The sequence below is a fragment of the Balaenoptera musculus genome, chromosome X (assembly GCF_009873245.2).
Source record: "Balaenoptera musculus isolate JJ_BM4_2016_0621 chromosome X, mBalMus1.pri.v3, whole genome shotgun sequence".
Classification (NCBI taxonomy): Eukaryota; Metazoa; Chordata; class Mammalia; order Artiodactyla; family Balaenopteridae; genus Balaenoptera; species Balaenoptera musculus.
Window position 1 is genome coordinate 116,619,645 of NC_045806.1, and position 18,452 is coordinate 116,638,096.

The window sequence follows — 18,452 nt, forward strand, 5'->3', positions numbered from 1 at the left end:
GAGAGGGGGAGAGAGGTGTAGGGGAAGGGGGGCGAGGGACAGAAAGGTGTACACACACACCTTTGGTGTAAACACACACACCTTTGGTGTAAACACACACTATTAAGAATCAAATGATTTCAATGGGATGCAGACACAGACCATGTATTGTACAACCTCCAACGAGTGAGCACTGCCAAGCACACAGCAGACTTTCAATATGTATTTGCTGATTTGGCTGGACTTTTACGTATGCAGCAACCAGATACAGCCTTATTCAAAACTCCCACAAATATCGGAAACTCCCCAAATTAGGTATTGCCCTCAAGTGCTAGTTGAACGTATGCAGAAGTGGTCAGTCTTTTGTGAGTTGTACAGGCAAAGAGGAAATTAGAAACTTATTTCCCATCACCAAATTGCTTCCATATTACTTTTACGTCAGACAGACCTTCCCAAAAAAGAGGCTAAAAATATCAACCATACCATACCAAAGTTTATTGATTACATCAAACAAAATTTCTGTAATGAAAAAGGCAAGTTGCATTCATAAAAGATGGCATTCACATTCATTATAGAAAGCAAAAACGATGTAAAAAATTGCTGAAGTGAAAAATGTAATATTGCAGTCCCATTTTGCAAGCTGAAAAATGATTTCGTCAACACTTGCATAAAATCTGCATTTATATACTGCATGTTATTAAAAAATTCCATCACTAAATTATTATGGATTTTGCAAATTTAGGCTTGTATTTTATACTGTTGCTGGTGTAAATGTGGTAGATATGGAATTTATGTTTTCAGTTTCGCAGGTAACATCCTCAAAGAGTGGAGAACAGCTGTGAAAACTACAAGGACATTTTGTAGTTCAAAATTATTCAAATGATGGGTATATGATCCTATTATTACATTTTACCCCTTTCTCTGACACAAAATAAGGTGGTTAGATTGTAGTGATAGGAATACTGGATGGCTTACTTCAAGTTATTCCATCTGCTAACCCCACGCTAACCAATTTTTTTGCTCACTAATAAAATATCTTTCAAAAAATAAAGTCAGGTCCCTCTCAAGGATCTAGGCCATGATATTACACGTCACTGCCATCGTGAATTTGAGCTGCAGTGTAACGTGTAGCTTATTAGACACAACTCTAAATCCCCCTTGTCTTTCTTCCAGGATGCAAGGAATTTTACATGCCACCAGTTACATTTCCACTACCCTAGATATTCTGATTATGTCACATCTCTAATGGTCTGCATTAAACAAGCCTCTCTAATTAAGGTGGGCTCTCTGTATTCACAGTCCTTATAATTCTTATGTAGAACAACAATAACAATACAGCAACAACTATAAAAACAAGAACAACAACAAAACATTGAAAACTCTCCTGGGTCTGATTTTTTAGCTCTTTGGAATAGGTAAAGAATATATGGACTTGGTTTTCAGCAGACTGCCCCAAATACTAGGCTACTAGAACACAGCACACCTAGGAAGGTGTGATGGCACCTAACAAAATACTCAAAAATAATACTGATAGATGAGAACAAATGAAATAATGAAAAAGGGTCAGTAATGATGGAATGGTTTCTGACAACTGAAATTATGTCCTTTCTAAAATTTAAGAAAAATTACACCTAAACATTAACATAAAATATAAATGGAAGAATCAAATGTGCCATATGGACTTTATAAATACACTGGTATAGACTGAATCTAATACTTCTCCAAATCAAGGTACAATATAAACACTAATAATAGTACAGGCATGCCAGAAAGACAACCAAGAATGGAAACTGGTAAGAAAATATCTTTTAAAAGACCATTTCAATCTAGTAGTCAAATGTAGTCACTTATATCCGAAAAAAGCGTGTGTTTAATTTTAACATTTAATAAAGACACACCACATTTATATGTTTTAGGTGAACTCCTTAGGAGGTTAAAACCTCCCTCTAGTCCAGTAAGTCAAGGACTTTACCAAGGTGAATCTCGTGGTTTAGAGTTAGACCATTACTCTAGCCAAGTTTGCTAAGAGAGACAACATTCATGTTCAGAGTCGTGCTATGGACCCTTCCTCCTCCCAAATCGGCAAGTTAAAAAAAAAAAAAAGTGCTGCATATATGCACAGATGCAACCTCTTTCAAATAAAAACCGTTAACAGTTTGAAATTAAGCTATTCTTCCTTCCTCTCCACAAAAAAATTATAAAAGACTGATGTTCAGAATGGCCTTTATTTTTATGTAACTGTGGTTTTGCCCATCTTGCCTCAGATCCCAGTACAACTAATATTGGGAAAATCTATTATATCTTAACTATTTTGAGGAGCTACTGATTGGAAATGCTTTCTTTTCAAATCTAGTAGCCTTACACTCATTAAGTGTAATCCAGAAGAACAAAAATAAATAATTTCTTTTGATTTTTGCAAAAATACCCAGGGTTAACGTTCTTTCCACCTTTCAAGTTATTTTTTGGCAAGGATATTCTAATCAAGACAAAATTAGCATGTGGATGAACAGAAAGGATTAACTACTATCTGATGCACTGATTTAGTACTCTTATATTTTCAAGTATTCCTTTCATATGTTGAAAAAAATAATTTAACATTATCATTCAGCAGGAACAAGAAATGTGATCCAAATTGCCTATTTCTTCTGCCAGGCAAAAAAAGTAATATTAGCAAAATCTATTCATTCCCATTGCATGACTTCTACTTTATACTATCGTATTTAAATCCATTCAGAGTTCATGGGTTAAAAGAGCACCCACTTGGTAGTTATTTTATTCTATCTAAAGCCAGAAATTCTAAATATTCTTGCTTTCAACCTTCATATAATTCATAACTTAGAGCTTTGGCCATAACGGCTACTTACAATAACTGTAAATGCTTAAGAGAGTCATTTGGTATCTTAGTGGACATTTATTCTGAACCTTAGACATAAGATAGTGGTTTAGTTTGTTGCATATCAAGTATCCTGAGATGATAACTTTTTGTAGTTGCTTCTTCATGCTTTCTTTTAGCTGTAACCACTGTCAATATGCTTGTAGGACAATAACATAGGCAGTTCAAGATTCGGATTCTGAAAGATTTAAAATACACAGAGTTAAAAGTTTTATCTTAATAATGTAAAACCATCTGTTCAGCATTTTCAAAAATAAATCAAGTAGTAAATTTTGTTATGAGAATAAAACAATTGTTTTAACAAAGCTGCCAAGTTTTATTCACATGCAGGGAAAAAAAAAGTGACACAATAACCAATTTTGAATCCTTTATTCATTTGTCAGCTGAATAGATTCAGACTTGCTCTTTGCTTTTGGACTGCTCCAGGGCTCTTTTAAGAACTGGTACCACTAGGACAGCAGAGGTTTAGCTCCACTAAGATCCCTTCTAGTCTGTGAGGGACAGAAGGGACATGAAAACAGGGACATTTTATTTAACTTTCTATCTCTAGCACCCAGCCCAGTGTCTGGTGCACAGCAGATGCTCAGGACATGCTGAATGAATGCATCAACTGTTTTTTGGTTGTGTTAATTATGACAAAGTCTGAAGATACATTGTTCTGAAAGACTGTTATGAAAGTACTTCTCCTTTACTTAAAGAAACATGTTTCCTCTCTATAATATTGAAGTTAATTTTCTTTTTGGTAGATCATGTATCTATGAGTCAACTGACTCCTGTTTTTCTTATTCATCATCCTTTTAGAAAAGAAACCACAGAAATCTCCCTAAGAAATCTGTAGATTCTTCTTTGTCCTCTAAACGCTATCACATGCTATGATCAGGATGGGGCATGATAGGGCAACTGATCAGTGAGTATAAATCAGGTATGTGGAGAAGTGGAAGTCTTATGTCAAGGGAGTGAACCTAATCCTTGATTCTCCACTCAAAAATCCAACTTTTTAAAACCTGAGTAGTGGAGGGCCTTAAGGGGTGTACTATTTTCTCCCCCTTTAGGTGCACCTTCCTTGCCATACTTGGACTAGAAGTTCTTTAGAATACCTTCCATTCCTTTTGATGCTCCATTATCTCATATTAGTTCTTCAGGTAGCAGGGTGAGGGTGACCCTAACCAAAATAAGGTTGCCATTCATATCGAGAACTTATAAAAGGAGTCAGGCAGTTCCCTTATCAACCAAGGACAAACTCGGTGGCTAAACTAATTGCCAAATATTTTCCTTGGAGAAGAAATAATGTCACATGAAAATATATTCCTAGAAGAAATAACTACATTAAAAATAAAACAATCGTTTTTTGAAAAAAACTTCCTCAGTTGTGTTAGGCATTGTAGGAGTTAAGGCCCTGGAGAGACCAAAAGCAGTAGCAGTGTCTGCTACCCAGCCTAGTCTCCCAAACCACAGACCAAGCTAAGGCAAGCAATCCAGGGGGATACAAAATTCACTGGAAACAGTATAGCTAAAATGCATCACTCAGCTTAGGACAAGGCTATCTGGAACAAAATAGTCAAAGACCTTGAAGGCTACTGGGAAGCAGATTCATTACTGAGGGACAACATAAGCAGGTGAGTCACTCCAAATGGGTAAAAGGATGTATGTAGACTGAGACAAAATGAATTGGCTTCCAAAATAACACTGCAGATGCAGACTGTGATGAACAGTAGGAGCTAGAAGAACCAATGGATTCAATCCGTTAGCTCAGTTTTTATTCTTTGCTGGAGGGCAGGGGAGTTGATAGCTGATGAAAAAATGGGCCTATGAGGCGGACTCACAATTGTCAGCATCACAGTGAACTGACCTGCAATTGTCATTCATGCTGATCATTAATTTTTATGTGGGCATGAAAGACAGCCCTGACCTAAGCCATACAGAGTTGTTTCCAAGCTGACAAGCTTGTAAACCTCATTCATGAATTATTCTACATTCCCATGGATGGATAAAAGACCTTTAAAGGTCTAGGGTGACAGAGGCCCCTGCAGTGGGAAAATGAGTACACGTAGAGGAGTCATTCTGAGTTCAAGGATTCCTCCCATGGCATATCAATTCCTTCCAAATCTTTTTTTTGGGGGTAAATGAAACAATGTTATAAAATTAATTTACTCACTTTTGGAAAAATTAATTATGAAGCATTCTATATGATTAGGCTAGCATCCCCCTGAATGGCTAGGAAAGGTTTTACCTCTGAAAGTTGAAACATTTAGCTTGAATAAAACTTGACACTACAAAAAGTGATTAGAGTAGATTGGTTCATTAACATATACCTGGGGATCAGACATTTACAAGGACATTAAATATACACCTGGAAACACAGACACAGCACATGGAGGTACAAACACATTGAATTATTTTCACATAATTCCCAAAAGAACATGCAGTGCTAAAACTGACTTGATATTATACAGATGCAATTTTGGAATATTTATTTTCAATTTTTCCAAATCATCTTTTAAAATCAAAATTATATTTCCTAATCAGTATTAACAAGCATTTTCACGTGATGCCATGACAACATGCCCCTTATAAATTAAATATACTGTATTGCCCTTCAGTTCTGGAAAACGCCTAAAATTTTATTTGGGGCTTAGCAAATTTAAAATATGTATTCCTCCATATTCCAAGCAATGCATCTTTATATTTTTGCAAAGAATAGTATAAAGTTCACCACACCAACAGCAGAGAAAATTTAGAGAGTGATATTTTCATTTTTTCTTTATAATGCTGTTAATCTGTTTCTTTAAAGCCAGCCCGCTTGTTTAACACTAGGTACCTGTTACAATATATTAGATTCGTCTGAGAATGTTCGTAAAAGAAGAGGTCTGACTGAAGGTCTGGTGGATAATGAGTCAGATGCCTTTTTACAGCTCAGATTTCTCTGTAATAGTGAGGTAAAGATACTTAACGCATTTGAAGATTGGTTAACCTACCTGGTGATAAAAATGTACGAAGAAAAAAATAATTTCCTACAGACTACTCCTCTGGCCAAAAGTACAAATGATTACACTACAGCAAATGCGTAACATTTAAATGAATACATTTAAAGACCTAAGAAAGTCTCCAATTCGAGTTGAATTGTTTTCATGGTAGAAGAATACAGACATTAGTAGTACGTGGCAAACTTGGGTTTTTGAAATGACACTGGTTAAGTTATGCGGTTGATGAAGTCAGTATGGTTCGATTAGTAAACCTTACCATCCTTTTGGTGAACACCTCTGAGAGTTGTGCCGGTGCTGTGAGTGTACTGAACAGAGAGGAATTTGTGCAAAACATTCCTGTCTTAGTGAACAGACTAGCTGTAACACACTGTGGCTTCTACTACGACCAGGAACCAATGGGACTACAGACCTACAGTCCAAGTTTTTGAAAATCACTTTCTCTCCAGTGTGACAATTTGAGAAGGTGAACAAATGATTAAAGGAAAATGACAAAATATTCTTAAGTATCAATAGAAGATGTAAAGATGAGTCATGAGAATTTTTCATAAAGAATCAGAAAATGATGTCAAGCAAATGAGAATGCAAGCAAGTTGGAACATTAAGAAAGGAAATCACCTTATTCACTCCAAGAGAAACTGTGATTGCTGGAAGTTTGAGAAAGCATGAAGATAGTAGATGTTCCTGAGGAAGGGAGGCGTTTCGTTACCTTGTTCACAATTGCACAAAAGGTGGAAAATTGCAGTAGAAAAAAGAGAAATGCAGAAACCAAAAAGAAAAAAAAAAAAAGTAAATATTCTCTGAAATGTAAAACATTTAAAAAGAAACCTTGAGAATTCGAAGTCGAAATGACGTTAGTTTTGAAGACGTTACTTTCTGAAGTAAAAGTAGAGTTAGAGTTAGGAATAGTCTATTATATGAGCAAACTACTATTTCTCTGTATAGCAATTAAAAAATTTTTTTCTTAATGGGAAAATTGACTATTTTGAATAAAGTAATTAAAAAATATGTTTCTCATTGAAATAAAGCTCATCTCTAATCATTAACTCACTAGCTTACACTGTTCAAAATCCACTGGTCAGAGAGCTAGGCTGAGGGTCCATCACCAGTCTACATTGAAGTAACTGTCTCCCCTATCCAATTGCATAGATGGAATATGAAGGGACTGACTGCCCTTGGGCAGTTCCAGGTTAAAAACCTAATCAAAACTAACATAATGGAAAAACTGTTGGTGAAACCACACTTCAGTGCCGTTTACCTCTGAACCAATCTTTAACTTCCTTTATTCTAACATAATTTGATCAGTTTCCCCCTTTTCTCCTATAGAGACTCTTTAAAAGTGTTGGCTGAAGAGCTATGAATTTTTCCTTTAAAACACTTAGAAAAAGTAAAAACCGATAACTTAAAGTTTAATCAGAAAACCTAAGAGGTTAGTTTTGTTTTTTCTTATTCTGTGCCTAAAGCTATAGGCTAATTTATAGACTTGGTTTTGGTATTGCTCAAGCAAAACAGAAGATGAGCGGTCAACTATGCGGATGAGCTTAATGATTCTGCTAATCAAGATTACCCGTATTATCTCCTTAGCAGCTAATGGAAATACGCTTACAAAAAGAAACCAGCTAAAGTAACACATATATCTATCACAGTCTAATAAACATTTATACTTCTAAAGGCAAATATTTTTATTTACTCATATATATTTTAACATAACTACATTTTTTCCTGTTCACATTTTACCTTAAATACAGTTGGTGACACGTTGGTAACATGCAAATTACCAATTGATAAAGCTAGAGAAATAAATATTTCGTTTCTGAGAAAAAATTTTAAAATTGCTCTGTCTTCTATTTTGTGAGCAAAAACCTTGCAACAAGATTAACATGATACCAAATCACCCACCCTGTGTTTAAAATACAAGCCCATCTATTTAAGACTATAACTGAAACACATTTTGGTGTGCTCAAAACCTTGTTTCCAACGGTCAGAGATAAAAGTATTTCTAGGAAGTAGAAATTTTAGGGGTTAATAGGTTACTTTATAAAGGAAAACAAAAGAAATATGAAAGTACAGAAGGCAGCAGAGAGCATGGAAAGAGTAAAGCAATAAAAAAATTGACACAGCTAGCAATTGGTTGGGGGAGGGTGAGAAGGATGGGAGATAACTAAAACAGTATGAAATTTCCACATTCCTTTGCAGTCATCTAGAGAGTTTTGACTCTGGCTCAATTAGCAGTTTGTCAAAGAGGCCAATGCATAAAGGTCCACCTCAACAGCCACGATGTTAGGATTCAACTTTATATTTGTCTAATTTAGATGACAGGACTGTTAACCCTTAGAACTCTTGGTTCTATGTGACACTGTCAGGATTGCAATAGTAATCATCATTGTCACCATTGTTATTATAAGGATAAATTGTATTCTCCAAAGTGCTTTCTCTGGGAATTTTGCTCAGACACCTGACATTCTTCCTTTTCCTGTCTTCCACTCTGAAAGAGCTCCCTGCGTAATGGAATGTTTCCTGTTGTTTGTGCAGACCTCACATGCAAGGTATGGCCATGTTGCTGGGTCCATTCTCATTAGATTTTAGTGTTTCCATGTCTACTAGGCAAAGTCAAGCCTCCTTTAGATCATGGTGGTTTACACGGGAAAACTTTACATAAAGATATGTGGAGAATTCCTCTGCTGGAAATGGGAACTGGTATTTACCAGTTGGCCAGAAGGTCCAGGTGTATTTCATTGATTAAGAGACAGCCCAAGAAATGTGCTTAAGAGGGGACACAGCTTTTTGAAATACCAAAAATCCTAAACTTTAAATTTCCTTTAAAGTGTTATCTGCTGTACCACTGTTCAGTGCTCCATGATAGTTTCATCATACGCTTGTCAGCAGCATGGCGATGAGGCTTTGTCAGTTTATGAGCTAAAGAAAAGTCCTATGATCCTTAATGATGGGACTTTAGCTCAAGAATTAACTACACTGCTGAAAATAAGGGTGTGAAAATATTTACCCCTGAGTTAAACGAGTGAGGGAACCTATTTTCTAAGAGAGAATTCTTTCTAATGCTAATACCATGACAGAACTCAGCTGTGGTGGAGGCTTCTGGAGGTAGTGACTTGGACCTTGAAATAGCTCAGCTGTGTTACAACAAGCCATAGTATTGAATCTACTGTTCTGTTTATACCTGCTTACAGAAGTGTTCCAAATAAGTCCCCTTTATAACTCAACTAGAGTGAGAGCTCCTTGTGAGAGCTACATCTGATTCTTCTCTGAATGATCAACACCTAGTACAGCAGCTAGCTTACAGTCAACCCTCGGGCAACGTGTGCTGAATTGAATAGAATTCAACAGAAGGCTGCTTCTATAATTGTTAAATGTAAATGGCTTAGCTTCTTTCTCAAATGCCACAGACATTTTCTCTATCCGCTGCTGAGTTCCCTTCTTAAAGCAGCTGCCAAGACTCACAGGAGGATAGCACTGGCAGTCTACTTACCACAGGCATTTCTGGCTCTACATACAAAGGATCCCTAGCTTACTGGTTGAACTCAGGGGGATCTTCTACCTCTAGCTCGGGACACGCACTTTATCCCATTAGGGAGCCTGTCAGGTATGAGGCTGACCCGGTGTAAAAGAATCGTTTGCGTTTCTTTAAAATGAGGCCAATGTCTTAGCAAGGGATATTGAACAAAGTAGGAAGTCACCCAGGATGCCAGACTGTTGGTCATTAAAATACTCTTTTCTCCTTTATCTTAGAAGTGGCCTCTGCCTCTTTGATGTGGCCAACTAGAGCCTTGTGTAAATAGATGTGACTTATCAGAGTAGTCATGGCTGCCATGTTTCAGTTGGCCTTTATGCATTCATATGCACTACTTTGCTCTTGCATTTTCTCACAAGGGGAAAAAAAGAAAACAAAAAAGGCAGTGCTGCTGAGTGCCCACAATGTTTTGTCTCATCTGCAAGCCTCACAATCCCATAGAGTCTGAAAAACCATTTAGCCTTTCGGACTCTGGATGTAAAGAGAGATGTTCATCAGTAGGTGGTTCAACACATGTTCACTGGTTCAATGACGATAGGAATAAATGAATGAATGAGTGAACGAATGAAGGTGATTATGGAAATTCTCCTGGTTGTTCTAGCATATCAGCATGCCAAGCTACAGCACAGACACTGGAATTCCTCCTATCATGGACATAATCCATGGCAAACAAATCTCATGCTGAACCCTGGAAACATTCTACACTGCTAAGTAAAAAGGGCCGCAGTCCCAGAACTCCATGCTTTCGTTCAACAGAAGTTTGGAATCTGCTGTTTGCGTGGAAAGAAAATGTTCTAAGTCTTTATCTGTGACTACCTTGTAGCATCCCTCCATTTAATGGCCATTTAACTTATATAAAAACATTTAAAATATTTAGTAGCCATTTAATTTATGTAAAAGTCACCTCCAGCCAGTGTCTAATTTTTTTTTAAAGGGCTTAAGGAAGAGGATAAGATGATATGTTTGAAGGTTTTGATTTCTGAGATTTTTGTCTCATCTTTACAGCATGAAGCTGGGTGTGAGCCATTATTTAGCATGAGCTCCATTACCCCAAATAAGAAAAACATTGAGGAACTCCTCAAAGTGTACTCCCAAATAAGGAGATCCTTCCTAGACAAATCTCTATTACAACAAGGCACCAAAAGATTTCTTACTGTGACATTTTCTGTTTGGCTTCATGCAAATTGCCACTTGAGCCATTCTAGGAGGAACCTGTTTTATCCCTGTTCAACTTGTATTAAAAGGTATAATCAGACAAGTAAATGCCACTTTTCCATTCTAAGACTAAACACCAGGCTGGAGGAGTTAGTGGGGGGTCTACTGGAAGGATTAGAGAGAGATTAAGGTGGTCTTAGGTTAACGTTACTGTGTGCAGTTCCACCCATAAGGCATGCAGAAGCAGGGAGTTAAGGCCAGTTCTGACCACCTAACTATACAGTGATTGGCCGTGTATACCAAGAATCAATGTGGCTTATGCCACTGATAATCTACTGCTTTTGAGTGGGGCTGATACTGACTTGTGTCATGAAGCTCCTCTCTTACACATCTAATCACTGAAGATTTTCCCACTATAATCATTTTAGTTCCCTATTCTGCATGATGCCAACCACTGGAATCAATCAATACGAAAAAAAAAAAATCAAGGCAAACCAGTTTTGTGGCTAAACTGGTTGGCAAATTTAATGAAATAGATCAGGTAGATATAGCTTAGTCTACTTGAAAATATTGCCTTGGAGGGGCTACAAGATCTAATTGGTGTCAATATGATCGAAACAGGGTTTTGTTTGGCAAAATGAGCTAGTGTTGATAGGAATATGACATATTTAATTAACCTGTTGGTCAAAATTTGCCAGAAGTTTTATTTTCAAGGCTAATCTATCCCTTTCAGTTTAAAGGCTTTTTCAGAAAGGCTCAAAAGATATCAGACAATGCAGGGCCAAGCGATTAGGCTGACAGAGGGTAATAACTTCTCATTCCCGCAAAAAATTTACCATATAAGCAGCAAAAATAAAAACACACTCATAAAACAATCTTGAATTTTTACAAGTGTGTTCAAGAGGGGAAGGATGTAGAAACCACATCCAGGGAATTCTCTTTGGTTCAAATATACTGCTGGACAGACAGGGCTAGAAGCAACACAGAGATTAAGCAGCACTATAATTAAAGGAAGGGGAAAGGTTTGAAAGAGGCAAATTGGGATTATCAACTGAAAAAAAAAAATCTGCAAACAACCCATGGGGAAATTTCTAAGGTTAAAGCTGGAATGTTGGTGTGGAAATTCCCAGTGTGAAAATTCTAGGTTAAATTAAAAAAAAAATCATTTTTTCCGTTTAAAATTCCATATGGAGCATATGAGATACTCCATATGGATTGCTAAAGGTCACATAGAACACTATTAAGGAATCTACTTACCACCTGCATTGGATAACGAAGTTTTTTACTATACTTTTTATGCAGAAGAGGAAATTAAGTGATGAACCTGTAAGGAGGGGTTTAACATGCTGTAACTAATGCAATTCTCTAAATAAAGTTTTTAGTTCACGGCAGATATTGAAGCCCCTTCCAAAAATCAGGTGGTAATATAAACTTAGTTCTTACCCTGGCACTTCTTCTTCTTACATTCTTTAATACTATCAGGAGAATCTCAGGGAAAAGGCTGATAAATATTAGAAGAACTATGGCCAACCATGTGGATACAGAAGACAGCATTTGAGCAAATACAAAATACATTCTCTGTTGTTTGAGAAAAGGCCTAGAGTGGAAAGAAAATACATAATGGAAAAACAAATCAGTTCCTGTTATATGAAACAGTAGTGTAACTGAAACTTTTGTATTTAAAAGGAATCCTCGTTATATACATTAATAAAAATAATTTTCTTTAGGACGACCCAGAAGTAGTAAACCGATTTCATTTACTAAATGTTTGGAAAGAAAAGGAATGATAATCAAAGGGGAAAAAAGATGCTAAAATGCATTTGACTTGAAAACAACTAAGCGATCAATTTTAAAGCTGCCAACTGGAGAATATTTATTTGCATTAGAAAATGCTGGAGGGCTTCCCTGGTGGTGCAGTGGTTAAGAATCCGCCTGCCAATGCAGGGGACACGGGTTCAAGCCCTGGTCCGGGAAGATCCCACATGCTGCAGAGCAACTAAGCCTGTGCGCCACAACTACTGAGCCTGCGCTCTAGAGCCCGTGAGCCACAACTACTGAGCCCGCGCGCCACAACTACTGAAGCCCACGCGCCTAGAGCCTGTGCTCCGTAACAAGAGAAGCCACCGCAATGGGAAGTCCGCGTGCCGCAACGAAGAGTAGCCCCCGCTCGCCACAACTAGAGAAAGCCTACGTGCAGCAACAAAGACCCAACGCAGCCAAAAATAAATAAAATAAAACAAAATAATAAAAAAAAAGAAAATACTGGAGCTTCAGAGATATTCACGAGAAATGATGATTAATTTTTATGCTAACAAACATTTTACTTCCTTGGCTGTTTTTTTAATATAAGAAAGGATTTCTGGTCTACATTTGGAAATTTAAAAGACATTTTTATTACCACTCCCCACCCCCCTGCCCACAAAACCCCTATGTAAACATAACAAGGACTGTAGAGATTTTCTCTCTCAAATGGGAGGAATCTACCATTCTCATCCACAAATATATATTAAGTACGAGTGTGTGCCAAGTAGGTTGACAGAAGAATATTGCTAATCACACATTAAGCCTTGGGGTCCAGAAATCCAGGAGAACGCCTCATTCTGCAGGGTTCAGTCATCCACTGAACTGTTAGGCGACCACTGAGAAGTCCAGCCAGTTTCCCTTCCCTGCCTGAGCTGAACCACAGAGTGCCTCACTAGGCTAGGATGAACGTTGTCTGAAGCTGAGGGGGAGGAAGTACAAAGCAGCTGCTCAAGGTTGGGGTGTACATCAGACTGTCCTTGGATGAGGAGCCTTAGGTAAATAAGTGGTTGGTGCCATTTAGCAGATCACAAATAGTGCTCACTGAAGATAAACTGGTTTCTCATTTAAACATTCATGTTTGTGCACTCTCATGTAACATGATAAAATCAAGCTCGTGGCTCTACACAGATGAGGACTAGACTGTGGAATAGATGTGGAATAGATTGTGAGCACAATAGTGAGGTGGAGAAACTTATGAGGTCCAGGCTAAACAAGTTTTCTAGGGTTCCTACCATAAAGAAAAGATTTCTACAGAGCTCTATTCCCACTCTAATTCAGAAGGGCACCCTGACTAATCTTCTAGGCAGTTAACTGAGGCACAATAAGCGTCCAGCAGACAACTGACAGCTAGTCGTCACAGGGTATTCTTTTGCACAGTACCCTCTCTGTGATTAAAAGCTCCACATTTTTCTTTTTGATTTTGATGGCATCTATGGAGTTTTGCAGAGGAGCAGTAAAAAACAAAAATTATTATTCCTGGATGGGGTTTGGGGATCAGAAATCATCATTCTCACTGCCCATCCCCAAAGAGGGGTGAGTCACAATGCCTCAGGGTTGAGCATGTCTGGAGATGTAGCTGCAATCAGCATTCAGCTGAAGTATTACAGTTTCTAGTCACATTTTCTTGGTTGCTTTATAATATAAATTTTATATTCATGTAGTAGCTCAACTCAGACAGGTCTACTTAAGGACAGCACTATAGGCAACAAAATAAAAGAGATTTATTAACATTTCATTTTTAGTAACCATCTCTAATGAATAGAAACAGGTGTGACAATATCTTAAATCATTTAAAGGATTTATTTTAATCAATAAGGAATAGTCTGGAAAGAGTGAGAAACTTTAGTTTGCTAGAAACATTTCATTCCTGTGGAAATTTTGCATAATTAGTTCAGATACTGATTACACAGGTTCCTAGACAGAATTATGACCTTACAATTGTGTATTACATTTGGTTAATCAACTTTGGTTCATTTGTGTATTATTAAAGAAAACAGAGACTTCCTTCAGCTTCATTGCTTCAATAATTACTTATATAGGTGTCAAATGCTGTAATTATACTTTCTGGAGCTGCTACTTCCATAAGTGATTAGGTTGTCCATATTTTTATTTCTTGAGGCTTTTATTTTAAAAAGCTTTCCAAAACAGTATGAGTTTCTTCTAATTAAGTCTCAAGGGACATAAACATGGTCCCCACATCTCTGTGATAATATGGACTGTTTTCTACGTATGATTTTGCTCAAACCAGTGAAAATATGTACTCCTAGAATCTTACCCTGTGGCTTACTTTAGTCCTGGTCTCTGCTGGTGGCATCCTTGTCAGGGGAAGTCACCAATTAATGAAAACAACTGTGATATTAAGAAACAAAATATAGGCCTCTGGGAGTAAGGAAAGGAGATGAAAATCTAACTTATTTTCATTCCTTATAACTCTCCCAATCACAGCTTATGTGCCCCTCACTGGACTCTAGTCTCCTTGAGGCAGAGATAGAGTCTATTCATTTCTGTATCCCATAGAGTGCCTCACACAAAACGGATTCTGAATAAACATCTACTGAACCAAGATGAACAGAATGAACTTTAAATCCAAGCTGTAGAGTCTACCTTTACCTCCCCCAAAACAATGGGATGGTGATTTCAAATATAACCCTCTGAGTATTAAGTGATACATATTCTATCTCTTGAGCACATCTGTAGTGACAAGAAGGAGAGTAATATACCATAAAGAGAGAACAGGGTCCAAATGGATAATACTGTATCTATTGGCCACTATATTGTGTAGAAACTTCACAGGATGAGTATTTCCACTGGAAATCACATGGGAGGTCATGCTAGATATTAGTTTCGTTTCACAGAGAGATGTTTACACACCTTCAGGTCGGAAGATTTGGACAGGGGCTACCAGAAGGGAGGTCTTTTGAGTAACTCGTGCAGTCTATATACTTGCATTTGAAATCTTAAATGAAAGAGCAGCATTACTGGCTAGAAGTAACTTCCAGTCCATTAATATTGAAGACTTGCCATCTTATATAATCAAAACTTTAAAAGTATAATTAATGTTTGCATATACAATGTACCTATATATGTATTTTGTTATTTACGTATTACACACGTACAGTAGCTTACCATATAATTCCTCCCCAGAAGAATGAGAAAAATACATAAAATGCTAAAGAACCCCAAATCACAAAGTGGTTTATCCATGTCCAGAAACGAGTATCCAAGGCGAGCTGAAAGAATACAACACAAGAGATTTCATGATGAGTACAAACTGTACCAAGCCGTATCTGATGGTATTTGACAACTTATACACAATATGATACCTGTGGGAGGATCTAGCTTGGGGCAGGCAACCAGAAGAGAATGGCACTAGAGGAACAGAACCCAGACTTTTCAAAGAGCTCTGCCCTCAGGCATTTAGACTCTAGGAGTACAGGCATGGAGGTGTGGTCAAGCAAGTACAGCTGCAGATGCCTCACTAGTGAAGGAAGGGCAAGGAATGAGGTAATGGTAACATCCCAGAGACTGGAGCCCCTTGTCCTTAAGTGGTGGCGGTCAGGGAGCTGATGGCAAAAGGAGAAGGCCCAGCTGGTGGAGGCAGGTATACTGAAAAGCAGGAGGACAGGGAGAGAGTAGCTAGGAAGAGAAGACAAACTACACAAAGGAGTCGTGAGAGCTCAGACACAACAGATGAGGGTTACTAAATGCAAAGGCAACTAGCTCTACACGTCAGGCATCATGGAGCCATGGATTGTGGGTCTATGTAGTGTGCAATTTTTCAATTGCAAAATCCATATCTACTCCATTAAATTAATAACATTTTCAGTTGCCTTAGATTTTAATCCTCTCATGTTTCTTCCAGGGCTGCTTGTTTCTTCAGATTGTGGCACCTGGGATTTTCAAATGCAATCTAAAAATAAAAAGTATGGTCCACTCTGCTTGCTTAAAATTTCTGGGCCACATGGCCTAATATCCAGGGCATTTAATTTCTGAAGAGGAGGTGGTGTTTGTTTTGTTACTTGCTGTGACATCCTGCTCCTCAGCAATCTGTTAACAGTTGCTCATTTATAAACAGGATATTGATAACATTGTCTTGAATTCCCATCCTCCGGCTGCTAGGGAACATGCCACAGTAATACTCATGCAAAGAAGAGGGAGTGGATGGATTTTGAGGGACAGGTGAAAGATGCTGCAGCAAGGCCAACTTTAGCTATGAAGGGTGCTTGGAAGCCCTGGGGCCATATGCAAGGCCAGGGGTAAAAAAGGGTGGGGAGGATTCCCTTTCAAATTATGATCCTATGAGACATAATAGTAAATAACAACTAGCATCTATTGTACTGAGCACATTCTATGTGCCAGACCCCATTCTAACTGCTTTGTATGTATTCACTAATTGACTTCTCACAAAAAAATCCTAAGGGAGGTGGGTGGTACTTTTATCTCCATTTTATAGAAGAGGAAATGGAAGTACTGAGAAACAAGGTCACTTGCCCAAGGACATCCAGATAGTAAGTGGCTAAACTGAGATGAATTGTAACATTTTCTTTTGCAGTCCTAAAATATTACTGAAATAGCAGATGAATAATGCAAACATGTTAGTTGTATTCGGTACGAGAAATGAAGCAGGTATAAAAATTCAGAGGGGAAATGATTAGAGGTCCTTTGTCAATTATACTTCTGAATTCTAATTCTGGCCACTGGGCATACTGGAATTCATTTAAAGGTACTCATTCTTGAACCCCATGTGATGTGTTTATTACTGGAATGATCAAAATAATTTTGATTATACCTTCAACTATAAGGGAGTCCCAACTCAAGAACCTCAAGGGTAGTATTCAGCACACAGCATTACATGGCTGCATGTTAATGCCAATGATTTTGCCAAAACTGCCTTCGTTGTATGTTATCTGCTGTATATTCTTATGCATTTCATCACAAATATGGGTAAATTTCAGTGATGAATACATTATACAAAACGTCATCACTACCAAGCTCTTTCGCACACATATCTTGCTCATGGACACCTATATTCAACTCTTAAGTACCCAAATTCCTTTAAGGACTGGCATTCTTAAACAGATATATAACTTTAAAAAATATTCAAGTACTTAACATGGAAACACACACATACACATAGCCCATTTATATACCACTTAACATCTCAAAAATAGCAGGAAAGAAGGAACAGATTTCCAACATAAGTATGGTGTATTAAAAAAAAAGAGGATAGGCAATATACTGGAAAAAATGGATCACAAATAGTATATAAATGTCCAAATCTCTAATATCACACATAACTTTAGTAAGCATTCAGACTTGAATAACAACTCGCAGTAAAAATAAAGATTAGAAGACAAAAAAGATATAAGACCAGAAAGTATTACAAAAATGGTGTTAAATATATTTGAATAAATAAAAATCTAACCTTCAGAGTTACAGTGAATACTAAGACTGTAAAAACAATGGTTCCAAAAGTCCAGTTTCCATATACCTGAAAAACATTCAACAATTACATGTACCATGAATACACAAGCTTGCTTAAAATAATAAACAGCCAAGTTTAATCTTGAGTGTAACTGCCAAAGATTTTTGTATAAATTGTTCAGGGAAATATCTGCTCAAAAGATCAGGCCAAAATGCTGGCTTTTACTGTGAGCCTAAATTTTCTTGGAGAGGTACACCACATGCGTGGTTGGTAGGGTTTATTTCGTGATTCCATGAAGCATAAAACAGGGAACACACTGGTGTGATACAGGCAGGAAAAACCCTATTCCACTAACAGTAACGTTCATAAAAACAACTCATTTGGATGGCTCCTGTATCTAGAGAGTTTGATATAGGCTTTTCCTATAATATAGATCTAAAGATCTCTATGTATACATAAAGACTAATTTGCAGACAAATGAACTCACATTTTAAAAATAGAGTATATGATGACAGAGGGTAACTAGACTTACTGTGGTGACCATTCAGTACATAGAAATATCGAATCCTTATGTTATATACCTGAAACTAATATAATGTTATATGTCAATTATATCTCAAAAAAAAACCAAATAAAATAGAGTCAATTTTGTGGCTGTAAATATTAGAGCTGTCAGCATGTGCACAT

General features: G+C 37.3%; 1 protein-coding gene across 5 annotated transcripts in view; it reads right to left on the reverse strand.

Annotated features, from left to right (window-relative positions):
* Positions 1 to 474: 474 nt before the first annotated feature.
* Positions 475 to 18,452, reverse strand: part of ATP11C (ATPase phospholipid transporting 11C) — a 167,102-nt gene continuing 149,124 nt past the window's right edge. For 2 of the 5 annotated variants that reach the window (XM_036840109.1, XM_036840107.1), the window contains 5 exons: positions 17,766 to 17,831; positions 15,467 to 15,570; positions 11,981 to 12,134; positions 5,691 to 5,795; positions 475 to 3,050 (listed from right to left, as the gene is read on the reverse strand). In XM_036840109.1, coding sequence (XP_036696004.1) covers positions 5,694 to 5,795; positions 11,981 to 12,134; positions 15,467 to 15,570; positions 17,766 to 17,831 — 426 coding nt within the window. In that variant the 3' untranslated portion in view covers positions 475 to 3,050; positions 5,691 to 5,693. Of the gene's footprint in view, positions 3,051 to 5,690; positions 5,796 to 11,980; positions 12,135 to 15,466; positions 15,571 to 17,765; positions 17,832 to 18,452 lie in introns of those variants that run through there. The other 3 variants (XM_036840108.1, XM_036840110.1, XM_036840111.1) reach the window with 3 other exon arrangements.